The 16,741-nt window shown below is 38.4% G+C and overlaps 1 protein-coding gene across 3 annotated transcripts in view; it reads left to right on the forward strand.

Annotated features, from left to right (window-relative positions):
• Positions 1-16,741, forward strand: part of LOC107716667 (hepatocyte growth factor receptor-like) — a 55,690-nt gene that overhangs the window by 23,342 nt on the left and 15,607 nt on the right. For 2 of the 3 annotated variants that reach the window (XM_016523170.1, XM_016523172.1), the window contains exons 3-10: positions 5,278-5,469; positions 9,521-9,655; positions 9,918-10,097; positions 11,181-11,341; positions 11,778-11,880; positions 12,335-12,471; positions 12,729-12,896; positions 13,015-13,114. In XM_016523170.1, coding sequence (XP_016378656.1) covers positions 5,278-5,469; positions 9,521-9,655; positions 9,918-10,097; positions 11,181-11,341; positions 11,778-11,880; positions 12,335-12,471; positions 12,729-12,896; positions 13,015-13,114 — 1,176 coding nt within the window. The remainder of the gene's footprint in view (positions 1-5,277; positions 5,470-9,520; positions 9,656-9,917; positions 10,098-11,180; positions 11,342-11,777; positions 11,881-12,334; positions 12,472-12,728; positions 12,897-13,014; positions 13,115-16,741) is intronic. The other variant, XM_016523171.1, reaches the window with a different exon arrangement.

Raw genomic sequence — 16,741 nt, forward strand, 5'->3', positions numbered from 1 at the left:
CTTCACACTAGTTTACGGTACGTCAAATACAGGTGCGCTGCGTGCTACATACTGCGCATCCATTGAGTACATGACATGATCCATTGAGCGCATCCAAATAGTACAGATCGCTTGACGGAGAGCGAAACTCTCAAGCGTTCAGTCAGCGTGTTTATCAGTGAAAATCTGTGTTGAACGCCTCTCACACACATACTGGCGTGTAAAATCTAAGAATTTATTAGCCAATGGCTAATGTTAGACATTATTTAGTCGCCCAGAGTAAGATTTAGTCGCATATGCGAGTGATTTACTCGCAATGTAGAGGGTTGAAGTGTTCGTCACAGAAGTCCACAGGTATTAACACACCAGCAGCCAGGCACCAGGACTGCATGGTGACTGCCAGCCTCTAATCCCACATTATTGTCAGCTTCTCTAATTCTCCCCAGACTACTGACCTTCGCGACCCAGTAATCCAAGAAAGGTGCATAAACACAAGAATCGGGTTGCTTTGCGATGTGCCGTTTAAATGCACAGGTTCGTCAAGAAGCAGCTGATGGGTGGCGGCGTGGAGCAGTGACGTTCCAGAAATCTTCATGTACGCTGTAAGTGGTCGCAACTGTACCGGGGCCAGAGGGTTAACAGAAAGTCTGTGAAGGTGACATTTGGTTGTACAGATCTTCTTTCACTCATATCAAGCCTTTTGGAGGTGACGCCAAAGGCTACAAAGCTATAAAGCACCAAAGGTGGGGCACAGTAACCCTGTCACTTCAGCATTGTGCTGCACACAATGAGAGCTGCTTAATGTGTCAAAGAGGAGCTACGCACTGGCCCTGCCATTCTTGCAGGATATTTTTTGTGGGATATTTTTCTGCATTCTTTGAAATAATACTCAAAATACTGAACTATGAATAATATTCCGGGTTCAGTACAGGTTGACCTCAATTGACAGCACTTGTGGCATAATGTTTTTAAAAATTATTTTGGATTTGTTCCTGCTTTTCTTTAAAGCTTACAATGGAAGTGAATGGGGCCTATGCATAAATATTAAAGTAATCAATAGTACTATTTCAATAGTATAACCACTAGATGTAAACAACATGCATTTTAACACTATTTTAGTGTGATAAAATCACTTGCTAACTCAGTGTTGGTTTAAACAGCTTTACAGGTCAAATAATTTTAAAAATTGAATCGAAAAATTCATGCATGTACAAGTGCTTTCATAAAATTGTAAGTTTTGTGTCCTCCAAACATTGGCCCTATTTACTCTTGTTGTCAGTACATTACTGTAACCTCAATATGTTTTTAAAAGAAAACTTGGCGCAAGTTGAAATTATTTTTGTTCTAATCAGTATAGAGTGCTGCAGGAATGAGTCCTGAAACCCTAAAATGAGCAGTTTTGCACTTCTGGTTCCGTTGTCCTGAATTCAGTGTTTTTAAAATGGGATTTTTGGGGTTAAATGCGTGATATAAAGTCTGTGGTTAACACAAGCTCAAGATATTTTCACGTTTTCTTCTATGACATAGATTTCAAATAAAGATTGAAAGAGTTATCGGTAGCTTAGTGGTGGTGACGTTGAAGTCATGCGATCATGGTATAGTTTGTTTATTATAGCCTAATTTTAGCTGTTTACTTGTGTCAATTGTATTTAGGCTTCAAAATTCATGCGTTGTGTTAATTTTTGAAGATTGTCTTTATGAACAAAGCATGTGAGAATCCTAAACTTTTGTTTTACCGAGTATATTTTCTCCATTAATCCAAAAGCCAATGGAAAAGTCCTATCAGCTTTTTGTTGAGGGAACCAGGGTAATGCTAACTTCAGGGTTGGCCTACAAAAATACATCACCCTTGCAGCACTCTATAAACATTATGCCACAAATGCGGTTGATTGAGTGTTGCTTGTGTTGAACCCTGAATATTCCTTTTAATAAGTGAAGCGAGAAATGATGAGAGCAAAGCTTCGACAACCCTGCAAGACACTCTGTGGTTGGAGGAGCCTCGGGATTAGAGCAACCGAACCTTGTCAAAACACTGTCTAGGTTTTTTTCATTTCTACCCTTGATCCTTGAAATACCATGAGCTAAGTGGTGGAATGTCTTCCTTTTCAAACACACGGCGAAACGTGAAGTTTATTTGCTATGAAAATAACCCCACAAACCTTTTTTTCTCTTCCTCTAAAGCAGGCTCTCAGGGGTGTGCGCAGCTGCTGATAGGTCAGGCTTCAGAGAGCCCCCGAATCAATTCCAAACCACGGTGCTTTCTTACACATCCTTATGCAAGTCCTATTGAAATACGTGGCAGCTCGGCCATTATGATGGATCGCAGTGGGCTTATATAACCCGGCAAAGTAAACGTGCCCTGCTGAAGGCACATCAAAGGCAGGCTTGTACGCATTTGGATGATTTCCCTGGCCGCTTCTTGCTACATGTGTCTCACTGTCTCTTGTTTTGTCGCTCCCTCAATAAGCAGAAGTCCTCCTCTGCCTCCAGGGGTTGGGATAAGCTGGCCTGTAATCCCCATCGTTTTCGCTGGCTTTTTCACCTGTATACTGATTCTGTGCCTCTGAGCCATCCCACTCGGCCCTGTAATGAGAGCAGGGTCCAGCGCTCGTTCGGCCTGATTTATCGTCTACCTGTATTGTTCTCCGCATCTTCAAAGCAGCCCTTTGAGACATGCCCTCAAAATGAAGCTGCAACCGCAGTCATGCCACTGACTCATGCATCTTATTCACATCGCCAGTGAAAGAGGGGTAGAAAGAGTGAGAACTTTTCTGGCACAGAATGGAGTGTCCTTTTAATGCCTGTCTGATTTTTCATGGGTGTGTTTTTAGTGTTTTTGTCAGGGTGCCTTCACCATACAGTGTAACAAAACACCATCTGAGAAGAGTTTGAGTGAGCATGGTGTTAATCATTAACTGCCTGTTCTCTCTACTCCAACATTTTAGTCATGGCCTGTGGTGCCAGGGTCTGGTTTCATTAATTATTAATGACTTCTTAACTTTCATACTAGGGTCTGTGACCCTTTGAGCTTGACCACTGTGTAGTTCGCAGGTGCCCTGTTCCTTTTCAGGTTACTCTCTAACTGTATTTGGATAAACTATGATAATTAAAGGGAATAGTTCACCTAAACCTAACCTGGTCGTTATTTACTCACCCTCATGTCATTCCAAATCTGTATGATTTTTTTTTGCTTCTGCAGAACATAAAAAAGATGTTTTGAAAAATGCTACCGAACAGTTTTGGTAACCATTGTGGACTTTTTTTTTTTTAAATATCCTCTTTTATGTTCCATAGAATATAGAAAGTCATGGTCTTCAGGTTTGGAATTACATGAAGGTGAGTGAATGATAATAAAATATGCATTTTGGGTGAACTGTTCCTTTAACTGTCCCTTTTAATCTTATGATTATTTACTCACTCGCATGACGCTTCAAACCCATAAGGCTTTTTTTTCCTGTGAAACACAAAAGGTTGATCTTTTCAATATAATGAAAATGAAGGACTGTCAAGCTGTCTATCATGAACGTAGTCCATATGTCTTGTGCACTATATTCCAAGACCTCGTTTTGTGAGGAACTGAAATTTAAGCCATTATTCTTGAAAATCATAGAAACAATCTTGAGAGCTCATGAGAGAAGTTTAATTCATAAATGAATCATTCTTTTGAGTCAGATCTTTTTAATGAATCAGTTGTTACATTCTGAATGATTTTTTCACAAATGATCTACACTACTGGACTGATCTACACTACTGTTCAAAAGGTTACTGTTGTTTTTTTAAATAAATATGTTTATTCAGAATGGATGCATTCAATTGATCAAAATTGACAGTAAAGACATTATAATGTTACAGAATATTTCAAACAAATGCTGTTCTTTCTATTCATCAAAAAATCTAAAATCTAAAAAAATGTATCATGGTTTCCAAAAAAATATAAACTGTTTTCAACATTGATAATAATAAGAAATGTTTCTTGAGCAGCAAATCAGCAGATTAGAATGATTTCTAAAGGATCATGTGACACTGGAGATTGGAGTAACGGCTGATGAAAATTCAGCTTTCCCATCACAGGAATAAAGTTAAAGTATTTAAATTGAATTAAATTTTTTTTGTTTACTATTTTTACTCTATTTTGGTTCAAATAAATGCAGCCTTGGTGAGCATAAGAGACTTCTTTCAAAAACATTAAAAAATCTTACCCCAAACTATCAGGGAGTAATGACTTAAAATGTGGTCTGTCTCTCACGCAAAGCTTGGTACTTAAATGATGACTTTTATCATTTTTCAGCTTGACATCCCCATTCACTTTGATTATATTGAGAAAAGCGGACAAGATTGTCTTTAAAATTTCTCCTTTCTTCCACAGAAGAACATAATACAGGTTTGAAATGATATGAAGATGAATAAATGATGACAGGTTTATCTTTAAAAGTTGAGATATCCCTTTAATTATAGTAAAAATGTAAGTATAGTTTTCTTAAAGGGGGCATGTCAGGGGAAAAAAGGCTTTTTTTTTTCTTTTGAAATAATAAGTTGACAGATTATCTAATATTCACAACACAAAGCTCCTTCCCTCGGTGCCTATTTTGGTTTAATCAATTTGGACTGCCCTGATGAATGACAGTGCGAACTATGCGGGTACAACCAATCATAACAGAGATCATCATACAATCCAGTACATATACAAAACAGCCTTTAAGGTACAGTAACAAAAATAGATTTTAATTCTGAGAGTCATGTAAATTGTAATTCTAAATGTTTTTCGGCATTATAAGTGTACTTTAGGGGGAAAGAATTAAATGCTACAGAAGTGTTATGAATATGGCCTCTTTAATATCCTAGGGACCATACAGCCTCTCTGAAACTTCCAAAACTCCACAGGTTGTAGAGATCCCAGCCAAACAAAGCTGGCCACAATCGGAGCTATAACAGAGCAACAGCAAGCCCAATGTTCCTCACAGTTTCCCATGAATTCCTGCCATCTGTGAGCACAGCTGTCAGAATGCGGCAAGGATGATCCAAGCACCATGGGGGAAAACATGCAACTGCATTGGTCAGGATGAAACGGTAGATGCCGAGCTTAGATGGAGCTTTACTGTGTGGGGCCTAAGTCACTCGTTTGCACAAGTATCTAACCCATAAATTGCATTTGGCATGGTGAACTTGAGGCCAATTCTCTGGAAAAATGGCAATGCTGCAGAATTCATCCACACCAATAGGCTATTGAGAGCTTCTGCTTGTTGGCAGGTAGAATACCACTTGTCTAACTTGTCAGTGTGTTTCTGTTTTTGTTACCAGAGCTTTGCAGGAGATTCCTTCAGCTGTGGCAAACATGAAAGAGGCTACCGGCTGGAGGTTACCAGCACCAACCCGCGTCGGGACTACTTCCACGGACGCTTCCGGAACATTCTTCTCACCTCCATAGCTGTGGTACCCATCCAAAACCACACTGTGGTCAGCCTAGGCACAGCTGAGGGCCGTGTCATCCAGGTGAGCCATGTTAGTTTTTGCTTCTTTTTAAAATGTATTTTATTTATTTACTGTTAAAGCTAAACTTACATAATGTCTGAATTAGCAAGTCAGCATTTAGATTGAACTTATGAGTTCAGCATGTGTCGTAGTGCTAGAAGAAGTGTGGCTGACCTAATTCTGGGAAAAGAAATGGTGACGCATTTGCAGAATCTAAAATTAAAACCGAATATATTTTTTGTCAAAGTCCTGTTGTTGCCAACACTATTTCCCTGTTTTATTGTGCATGTAAATAGACGGGATGTAAGTATGTGACTAGTGAAAACGGCTCCGAATGAAGGAAAATGCAGGTGCCAGTGGCAGGTTGGGAAATATGGTCTTTTCCTGTTTGCATTTGAGTCACCTTTGACCTCTGAGCAGCACTGTACAAACTCTCCAATTTAAAAGCACACAAGGTGAACCTTTGCCTATCAATGTTTTCGCAACATGTTCATTGTGCAGGAGTGGCACCGACCCAAATGTTGAATCTGTCCTGCTTGAGCACCAAAAATGAGACTATTTGCTCACAGAAGTTTTAGATAGAGACTTATGGTATTTTGTAAATACCACAGGAAGATGTTTGAAAAATGAGTGGCAAGAGAAAGAGTGACAGCTGCACGGAAGCGTGGCGGAGAAACCGAATGGTAAGTTAATAGTAAGCACTGGGCTTCGATGACACGTCCTCGCATGGCATTTTCTTGGAATGGCTGCAGCTGTCGTTCCCTCTCTTTCTCTCTTCCTTTTTTAAATTTTTTCCTCTCAACTATTTCTCGCCTCTTTTGTCTGGATGTTGAGGCCTGGTAAGGGGTGAGTGCTAGTCCAGCTGTCCCATTTGAGTGGGAGATTTTTCAAAGACAGAGAGTGGGTGAGTGTTTAAGAGGCCTTGACAATGAGAATGCAAAAAAAGATTGTGAGAAAGACTGATGAAGTTGAATAAAATATGGAATGCGAGTGAGTAGTGGGTAATTGTGTGAATGAAAGTTTCAAGAGCCCCACAAGCTTTTTAAAAGGTTGGGGGGGGCAGTAGCAGTCCCAGTGGTCCTTATTCTGTATGAGGAAGTGCTCCCACTCTGCCACACTCTCGGTGAGAAAAACTCAACACCTTGCCTTGTGTTTGTGAGCAGGACTTCCCTTACATACACAATGAGCTGTAATTCACACATTTATTAGGGCTTCGCAGTGTGTATTTTTCCCCAGAGTGCGTAACATTCCTCCTTCAATAACAGGTCCATTTGTAGCCATTTTCTGCCATGCCTGGCTTAATTAAGCCTGGCTTAGCTTGGTCGCTTCTGGGACTCAAAATCCTTTCATGGCTTAATGCTATTGGAAACTTTGTGGGCCACGTGAAACTTGCCAAGTTTTAGCTCTGGGTTCTTGTTTTGGAATCATGAATGTAGCACATTTTATTTGTGCAGCACAAAGACACAGAATAATTATATTTAAATTTTAAAAGAAATATAATTTACTATTTATATAATATATTATTTTAGTATTTATATATTTTTTGATCTGCGTACATATATATATATAGAGAGAGAGAGAGAAAGAGACTATATAGACTATATGTATAGACTATAAATAATTGACAATTTATTAATAGTATTATAATTTTAAAATAATATATTATTTATATAACAGAAATTGCTATTACAATATTAAATTTAAATAAGTATTAAATTAAATATGTTTATATATATATATATATATATATTATTAGGGCTGTCAATCGATTAAAATTTTTAATCTGATTAATCACATCCTTTTTCCCGAAGGTTTACCTTCCAACAAGACAATGGCCCTAAGCACACAGCTAAAATAACGAAGGAGTGGCTTCACAACAACTCTGTGACTGTTCTTGAATGGCCCAGCCAGAGCCCTGACTTAAACCCAATTGAGCATCTCTGGAGAGACCTAAAAATGGCTGTCCACCAACGTTTACCATCCAACCTGACAGAACTGGAGAGGATCTGCAAGGAGGAATGGCAGAGGGTCCCCAAATCCAGGTGTGAAAAACTTGTTGCATCTTTCCCAAAAAGACTCATGGCTGTATTAGATCAAAAGGGTGCTTCTACTAAATACTGACTAAAGGGTCTGAATACTTAGGACCATTTGATATTTCAGTTTTTCTTTTTTAATAAATCTGCAAAAATGTCAACAATTCTCTGTTTTTCTGTCAATATGGGGTGCTGTGTGTACATTAATGAGGAAAAAAAAATAACTTAAATGATTTTAGCAAATGGCTGCAATATAACAAAGAGTGAAAAATTTAAGGGGGTCTGAATACTTTCCGTACCCACTGTATATATATACTGTATATATAAACATATATTGACTATATATAGCAGACTATGTTTTAATGTCTGTAAAAGATATACAGTATGTGACCAGAGGAATTTCCCTCCCACACTGTAGGAGGTTTTGGAAACTTGTGTTCCTGTAAATCTGTACTTGCAGAGCTTGCATGGACTACATTGTATATTGTCAGGTAATGCAAAAAAAAATGCTATACGTGACAGCACCTAAATCAACTGCTTTTATTCATGTAATAAAATAATGTTGTGAATTGCTCTGACTACATTGTATTGCCCCAGTGAAAGATAAAAAAGAAATAACTCCTGAAAGAAATAGCTCCTTAAGGTAACAACTGAACATTGCCACTTTTTACAGTCCGATCTGATATGTTACTAAAGATTGGTCTTTTAAAACAGACCAGAAAAGGAGTCACATTAGTGCACTATATTGAGTGAGATGGAGATATGTCACGCACACCATCCTAAAATCACTAAAACCACAGTAATGACATACTCTCCACCACCAGATGCCCCATGCTCAAAGCCCAGGGCTATTAATGATGTGATCCACTGATCGCTAATGGAGCACAAGCACTATTCAGATGTAGGCTGTCTTGGAGGCCTGTAATTGCAATGTAACCATGATAAATGTTAGTCCAGGTGTGTGGATGGAGCCACTGTTCTGACACCTCCCAACATGCCAGAAAGACAGAGGTCTTTACGTCTGCACTTGCCTACGGGCCTAAGCTTTTGTCTGTTCCCACTCCTTGACATCAACCGCAGTCATCGCAGTTCAATCTGTCATCTTTTACCCTGAAAGGCAGAGACACTGGTTATTACAGTATCCATAGCAAAGCAGAGGCTGTCCCCTTACAAAGACTGCCTCTGGATTGCACCTCCTTTGATGCTTCCTCTTTCCCAAGGAAAGTTCCAGACATGATCTGTAATTGAATGTTTTATAACCTGGAAGGAAAAAATAATGGGTTTGCATAAACTCCAGCTCATGCAGTGAGCTCATGTTTGTTTTTCAGGAATATGATCTTGTATAATCTCACATTTTTGGAAGTGGTATTTCACCCCAAAATCATAAGCAAAAAGTTATTTTATTTTATTTTATTTTTAAAAAATGATGAAAAGATTTCTATTACTGTGTTTGGGAGCAAAATACCCTTAATTGTTATGAAAATAAGGTCACACTGACAAATATCTTAATGGTCAAGCTCAAGTTTTGTAAGTGGTGCCAGCATTATGTTGGTGAATCAATATATGTCATATTTCCCCCATTTTTATTTTTTATTTGATTTTATACTTTTTATTTGATTTGATTTGATTTTATATTTTATTTTATTTTTACAAAATAAAATCAATTACTAGATTCATAGGTAAAATATCCTTTTTTTGTCATGAAAATAAGGTCATACTGCATAATATCTTAATGGTCCCTAAATAGGACTCCTTTATATGGAAAAAACTTTATGAAAAGTTAGACCAATGTCATGAGACCTACTGTTGACCTGATCCAAATCGTGTCCTCTATAAATAGCTTACACCAGAACCACAAGGTTTATATCATTATATAGCAGCATTTAATCACCAATGTGGAATGCAGACTTACTCCAGTAAACGATAAGCATGCTGTTGAGGTCTTTTTGTAACCATGCACATTCTCTATTAAGGTCCTGCATTTACCGTTTAGGCTTTTGATGTGAAAGGCCACCCATTTTTGCTGGCATCCTCCACAGGTGGTGGTTTCCCGCTTTGGCAAGACGGAGCCGCATGTGGATTTCCGCTTGGACACTCTCCCTGTGTCCTCCGAGATGGCCCTACTGTCTCCACAGCGTCATGACGGCTCCTTATTGTTGGTAACAGGAAACAAGGTGAACGATACGGCCATTCTTAAAAATGTCTTTGGGAAACGGGTCAAACATTTTCAGGAAAATCACTTGTGAATAGATAGCAAACACATTGGTGATTTAAGGCTAACTGATATAGTAAACAGGGTATGACTGCAATAGAGAAACAAAGAGACCTCAGTAAGTAAGTCACCTCCTCTGAAAAACGTTGTCAACATGTAGCTTTGCATAAAATCATCTGCTAAATTAATAAATGTAATTTAAAATGTAATATCATGTTCCTCAGGTCTCTAAGGTTCCTCTGATAGGTCCTGGATGTGAACAGTTGTGGACTTGTAGCTCCTGTCTTCTGGCTCCAGCCTTCATGGGCTGCGGATGGTGCAAGACCAGCAATCGCTGCACGAGGGCTCCTCAGTGCTCCCCCTCCCATTGGATCCAGGACTCCTGCCCCCTCCTCATCACCACGGTAACCACCCCAGCCCATCACAAACAACATTACCATGGTTTTAAAGCAGCTAATAGCACATAGCTAATAGAATAAGTGCTTTCTAAGTACAGAGAGCACATACGAAACTCTGACCTTCATTGATTTTTTTTGTTTTGCAGTATTTTCAGGGATAAGCATGGATTTCAACGACCTCTTGGTTTCTTTTAAAGACGTAAATTGATTCTAAATATCAGAAAGGATTTGTTTGCCCTTCTGTGCCTTCTCTAAATTCATGCATTGCTGCAGAGCAGCCAGAACTATATTTGTATTTGTGTAAGATCTCTTTGCTTATGATAAGTGGTGCTCTGAACACTTAATTATTAACTCCAAGCCTAAATGAGGCCTTGTCCTCCATGTGTTCAAAGCAACACCATCTGCTTATCAATAAAGAACTAACATCTCAGAAACAGGACACTCAGAAAACACATTTTAAACGCATATTATGAATAAATAATAAAAATTAATTTTATAACATTTTTTTATTTTTATTTTTTATTTCACTTTATTTACTTATTTATTTTCTAAGTAAATAAGTAAACTTAATTTTTTAAATAAAAACCAATAACATTATTTGCTTATTTATTGTTTATTTATTTAAGTAAACAAATTTGCTTATTTAATAAAATTTTTATTTACTTTATATTTAAGTAAATAAATACATATTTAAATAAATATATTTATTTTATTATTTTTTTATTAACCTGCAAACAGCGTACTTACAGTTGTCTGAGCATGTTAAGCTGGGATATGTGAAGTATTTTACCACTAAAAAAATGACACACTTCACCTTCAAGCAACTTAAAGAGCACTTTTAAATCGAGAGACTAAAGCACAAAGGAACAGGAAAGTTTCTTTGTTCTCAGTTTTTGGTCTCTGTCACCATTTACTGGAAGACTCCCTGCCTTCAGAGTGTCCATACAACCAAAACAAATTATTGTCGGTGGTTACCAACCTCATGAGCAGAGAAAATGCTTGGCATAAAGAAACACAGCAGGAGGTTTAGACACTGAAAGAAAAATACTGTCACAGTTTGACCTCACAGCTTCTTCTTTCTTTTTCTAGATTTCTCCTTCCTCTGCTCCACTCGGAGGCCACACCAACGTGACAATCTGTGGCAAAAACTTTGGTATCAGTAAGAAAGATCGCTTTGATACCAAGCTCATTGATGTGGTGGTTGCTGGAACAAAGTGTAAATTGGAAAGGAAAGACAGTAGCAATAATCGGTAAGTTGATATAGAAATATATAAACCTTATACATGAATGTAAGCAAATCCTCTTACACTCCATGTAAATACAACTTCAAAAACACGCTAGGTCACATTCTCAACATAGTGCTCGTGTTGCAACCCTGCAGAACATTAAATTGGTTTGCAAAAGTGCACTATTGTGCATCTCAGCCTTCCATGTCAAACTTTCGTACCATTAAGACACAAAACTCGTGAGCTTTGTGCCCCCGGACATACCACCCTACAACCCTCCTATTGTGAGAGGAATGGAGAAATTCCCTCGGAGAATAGCTCCTGTGTAGTTTCTGCCGAGTAGTACGGTTATCATTAAATTAGCGTAGACTAATAGCCTGCTTACTCCACTGGTTTACAACCACGTCTTGCTCGCTGTTTTTGTGGCGGGAGATGTTTATGTCTTTGTGTTGTATGTCAGGTTGGTCTGCGGAGTAGATCACGTGAACGCATCCAGCGCTGACTCTGTGGTCAGGGTGCGCAGTGGCAAGGAACAGGCCCAGAAAGACGGTTTCTCATTTGTGGTAAGAATCCTCACAAATCACAGTATAAGTGTTTCTACACACAGTATCAAGTAATGTATTTTTGACTTTCTTCCAGTATTGCGGTTTTCATAGTGCACAAGGACCCAAGGATGTTATTCTATTCTTTTTTTCCCACCTTTTTGGAGTTGGGTTAGAGTTACACGGTGTCCTAACTAGCCATCAAGTGCATTTTCTATCGGTACTGTAAGCAAAATGCTGCTGTAAAGTCACAAAATATCAACCAAATAGCATGTTTGTGTAATATGTACTATATAGATATGTAGACTTTGGAGCAGGATTTTGGACCAATGAGATCTCTACTCTGGTTGGGGCTACCTAGAATGATGCAAAAAATAAATAAATCCATCCAAATATGATGCATGTGATTTCTGGCAAAGATTTTTAACGTGTAATATAGTTTTACTTTACTAACACAACATTTTGTCTGTTTTAGAACCCAGTCATCACAGAGATCTTCCCAGAGTTTGGACCTAAGTCCGGCGGAACGATGCTCACTATCATGGGTTCATTCCTGGATAGTGGAAATATGCAACTGGTTACCGTGGGCAACGCTACCTGTGTGCTGCAGAGGTTTATATATCTATACAAGTTTATTCTTCCATTTTAAAAAAACTCTTAAACATTTAATTTCTAGTTTTCAATAAAATAAATTTAATTTTTTTTCTTTACAAATCTACGAAAAGTCAGAAAATGTTTAAGCATCATAGCCATTTTTCCAATTAATGGAAGTGAAAAAGAGAGATTTGTTCACGAGCCAATCACCACTGTCACGCATATATGTCTATTTAAAACATTTTCTATGTGTGTGATTTCTGTGTGCCTTTCTGCAGTATTTCAGCCACAATGTTGACATGTCGGACACCACCTCAGCCATCACCATCCCAACACAAGGTACAGCTGCACAATGATGGAGTGATTCGTGAAGCTCCTGTCAGCTACACCTACAATGAGAACCCACACATCTCCAGCGTCCAGCCCAAGCATTCCTTTATCAGGTCAGCCCTGCAGCCGACATTTAGCTACATGTAGTTGAAGTTGGGGTTAAAATGGAAGAGTGAATAATTTTGCTTTGAGTGAATAAAGTTTTTCTGCTTTTTGCATGTGTGTCCACAGTGGAGGAAGCACAGTGACAGTGAATGGTTTCTACCTCCACTCAGCCCTCCAACCTCAGATGGTTCTCACTGCCGCCACAGAGGGCAAACTCTTCCAAGTGGTGAGTCTAGATGGCCCACACAGAGTGTCGAGACATCAAATACCTCCCCTACCATGTCACAGGCATGCTATTATCATTAACCCACTAAACACAAAAGCAGATATGAGAAATAAAGGAAGCAATGTTTCAGAATTGCAGTTGTGAAGAGGAAATGGAAAAATCACACACAATGTTCTCTATATGATTGTCACTTTAAAAAAAAAAGATATTTCCAACTCTAAAAACTCTAGAAATAAAAAAACAAATTAAAATAACTTATAAATATTTTTTACATTTGTTTTTTTTTAACTGGTTTTTGTTTATCGAAGTTTCTTCATCCATTTGGAAACACTTCAACATTTTTTCCTGTAATTCGTAGAGATTTTAAATGTAATTTATTTTATATATGATGTGTGTTATTTTTCAGCTATCTGAGTTTCTTCATTCACTTGAAACTCAAAATTTTTTCTAATTTTTTATAGTCTAAATTAGTTGCAATTTTTATTAATTTGTTTTATATATGCATCTCAATTTTCATCTAAGTTTCTTCATCTATTTGGCGACACTTTCATTTCTAGAGTTTTTAAATTGTAATGTATCTCGTTTTTTGTCTATCCAAGTTTCTTCATCCATTTGGAAACACTTCCACACCTCATCTCCTGAGAGCTGTGGTTGACTTGAACTGCTACTCTCTCAATGGGACCAGACAAATACTCATTTACACACAGTTTCCCCTTATCTGATTTCTGTGGGGGTGGAGTGTGGTCATGCAGTGGTACAGTGCATGCGAACAATGCTATCTAATCTTAAGCATACAAGTCCCGTCATAGTCCAAAAACGGGCTCATGCTTACACACATCTTAATTTTGATTGTGTCTCTTCATTTCCAATCACTCTCACAGTTTCCCTCCTCAAACGTCAGAGTACATACAGTAAATATCTCACTGATTTGTCTCAAATCAAAGATACTTTACTTAAAGGCATAGTTCACCTTCAGTTGCTGGTCCCCATTGACTTTTTTTCCATACTGTGGAAGTCAATGTGGATCAGCAACTGAAGGTGAACTATCCCTTTAATACCAAGTGGGCAGTGCCATTTTAAACAATGCACACTGAGTTTGTCAATGATTTTGAGCTTTTGAAAGAGAAATATTTCTGCCTTTTGTTCTTAATAAGGCATCCAGAACACAAAATGAGCAGAGACTGCATGAAATGCAAGCTATCCTTTCAAATGATTTAAGATGGTCCCGCAGCTGTCAGCCTGTAAATTCTTCTTTATAAACAGTGGGGGTTGGGACAATATTCTTGTCCTAATTTGTGAAGCACAAGAGGTTTATTGTTTTTTCCCTCTCACTTTTATTGGGGAGCATCGTGGAGGAATACTTCCTGTCTTCTGTCAGCCTTTTTCTCAGTAACACTGACTACAGCTGTGTAATCCTAGTTGAGCTGTCATCTGTTACGCTGCGGTTCGATCAACGATGGCGGAAACAGAAACGCAGTCAGTAGCTCAGGTTTCTTGTGGGCTGCATTCACCATCTAGCTGCTGACAGGCCTGAAACGAAAGAAAAGGGGACACTGATCTCAATTTCTCGAGAGCACTGTGAATCCTTCTATCAGTTGCATTTCAGTTCTTTTTGCAATCAAGCTCTGCGGGCCAAATGAAGGAGCATTAAGAACCAAGGCAAATTGTGGTGGCTCAGGAAAAATGGGTGAAATCTCAAGAGCGTTCTTGAATATCTACATCTGAGATCTCAGCTAAATCTGGGGATCAGCCGATCTCGCCTTTCCCACCAACATGAAAACCATTTTTACAGGCTGCAGCTTGTCGTTGGCGATTGGCACTGTCCACAATCAGGAGCGAACCTGAGAGGGGCTTTATTTGTTTATGGCTATGGCATCTTCTTGGCCTTCTAGATGTTTCTAACCCAGGATCATGTTCAAGTTTTACTTTGTCCTAGACTTGCCTATGGGAAGTGAGGGGTGTTAACAGGACTCTAACATGCTCCAGACACCACAGTGGGGTTTCTATCAAGATCAACACCTGTTTTTGGGATTCAAAGGGGGTTATTTTCATGCCAGATCCCTCTCAATGCAAACCAAAATCTGGTTTTCTCATCTCAGTTTGTTCTTACTGACACCTTACTCCATGTTGCCTCATAATATCCAATGTCCTCAAAGTTCCTGTTCCTTCCTAATCTTTATCCCCTTTAAAAGTTCACATTGAAAGGAACCATCAAAGACAGTTATATCAGAGCTAAAACACCTATAAGAGAGTTTACCATCCAAATCCTGCAATAAAACATCACTTTATCTCCCAATGAGAATATCTGTTCCCCAAACACTGATTTGAAGCTTTTTCAGTGTCTCCCATCATCCTTTGGCTGCTTTCTTTAGCAGCTGTTATCCAACCCCCCCTTAAGCCCTTTGAGATACTTGATCCATTCTAAACAATTAGACGTTGTGTTTGTCGAGGAGCACACCAAGCCAAACTGCTTTACAAGTATTTGACTACTCTCAGTGGATGAGTCTTCAGATCTCTAAATATGCAAAGAGTTGCTAGTCAAATATACAAGATGTGTGTTCATTTGCATGGACTTTTTCATAGTTTGCTCTCCACAGTGATGATTCTTAGGAGCTGTATTTTTGTTTTCCATCTGGGATATTGCGCAACACAGAGCATGAGCGAAGAAGGGAAGATATTGCCATAAATAGTGAACAGTGAGTAATAGCAATCAGTTTTTGGTTAAAAAGCTATTTATTTTCATACATTTTCTCTAAATTTGTTTCAGAGAATCTGATTTTTATGCGAGCTCCCAGGTCATGGCCTTTACTGCCTTTTTGGCAATATAAAATATCAATGCAGGGCTTAAAGTTCTCCGGCACCATGCCGGATCTCCGGCATGCAGCGTTTGACTGCGGAAAAAATAGTCCTACATTTTAAAAAAAATCTTGTTGATTGATATCACTTTCGAGTCCATGAGTTCGCCTACCAATGTTATGAGAGGAGCACAGCTTTCACTCTCGACCAAACTAACATTACTAGCCAATCAGAATGTTTTGCTCTTATAAACACGAGACGCGCATAATAGTATCCAATTGCGGAGTCGCAGCCCTGATGATTGGAGAACCGCAACAAAAAGCTGCGAGGCGCAATGGTCAAAGATGTCCATCTAGTGCATATTTACATAGAATAACTCAGCGGAAGCTTTAAATAAAGCATTAAAGAATAAAGCAGCGGAGCTTTGTAAACAGCTCAGAGTAATCATGTCATCTCCATAAAACGATATGATTGCCAGAACAAATTTACCGGGATTTTTGAAAAGGTCCTGTTCACACATGATCTATTAATGGTAACTTACCGGTAATTTACCAGTAAAGACTGTATGTGTGAAAGGGGCTAAACTCTTCCTCTGCATATGCTGTGAATTTGAATTGCTTAACGTTCATCTGGAAAAACAGTGTGCATTATCTCACTAGATTTGTAATGTAAATAATTTATAAACCTTTGCCAACACAGGAGAATACATCAAACTATGTCTAAATATGCCATGTATTGTACATCGCAATTTCAAAATAAAAGTTTCTGCATGTGGCCAAATATTAAAATTAAATGGATTTAAACATTGTTTAATCACGCTGTAAAGTGAAA

This window comes from Sinocyclocheilus rhinocerous, unplaced genomic scaffold (assembly GCF_001515625.1).
Source record: "Sinocyclocheilus rhinocerous isolate Xijiao unplaced genomic scaffold, SAMN03320098_v1.1 scaffold1201, whole genome shotgun sequence".
Classification (NCBI taxonomy): domain Eukaryota; kingdom Metazoa; phylum Chordata; class Actinopteri; order Cypriniformes; family Cyprinidae; genus Sinocyclocheilus; species Sinocyclocheilus rhinocerous.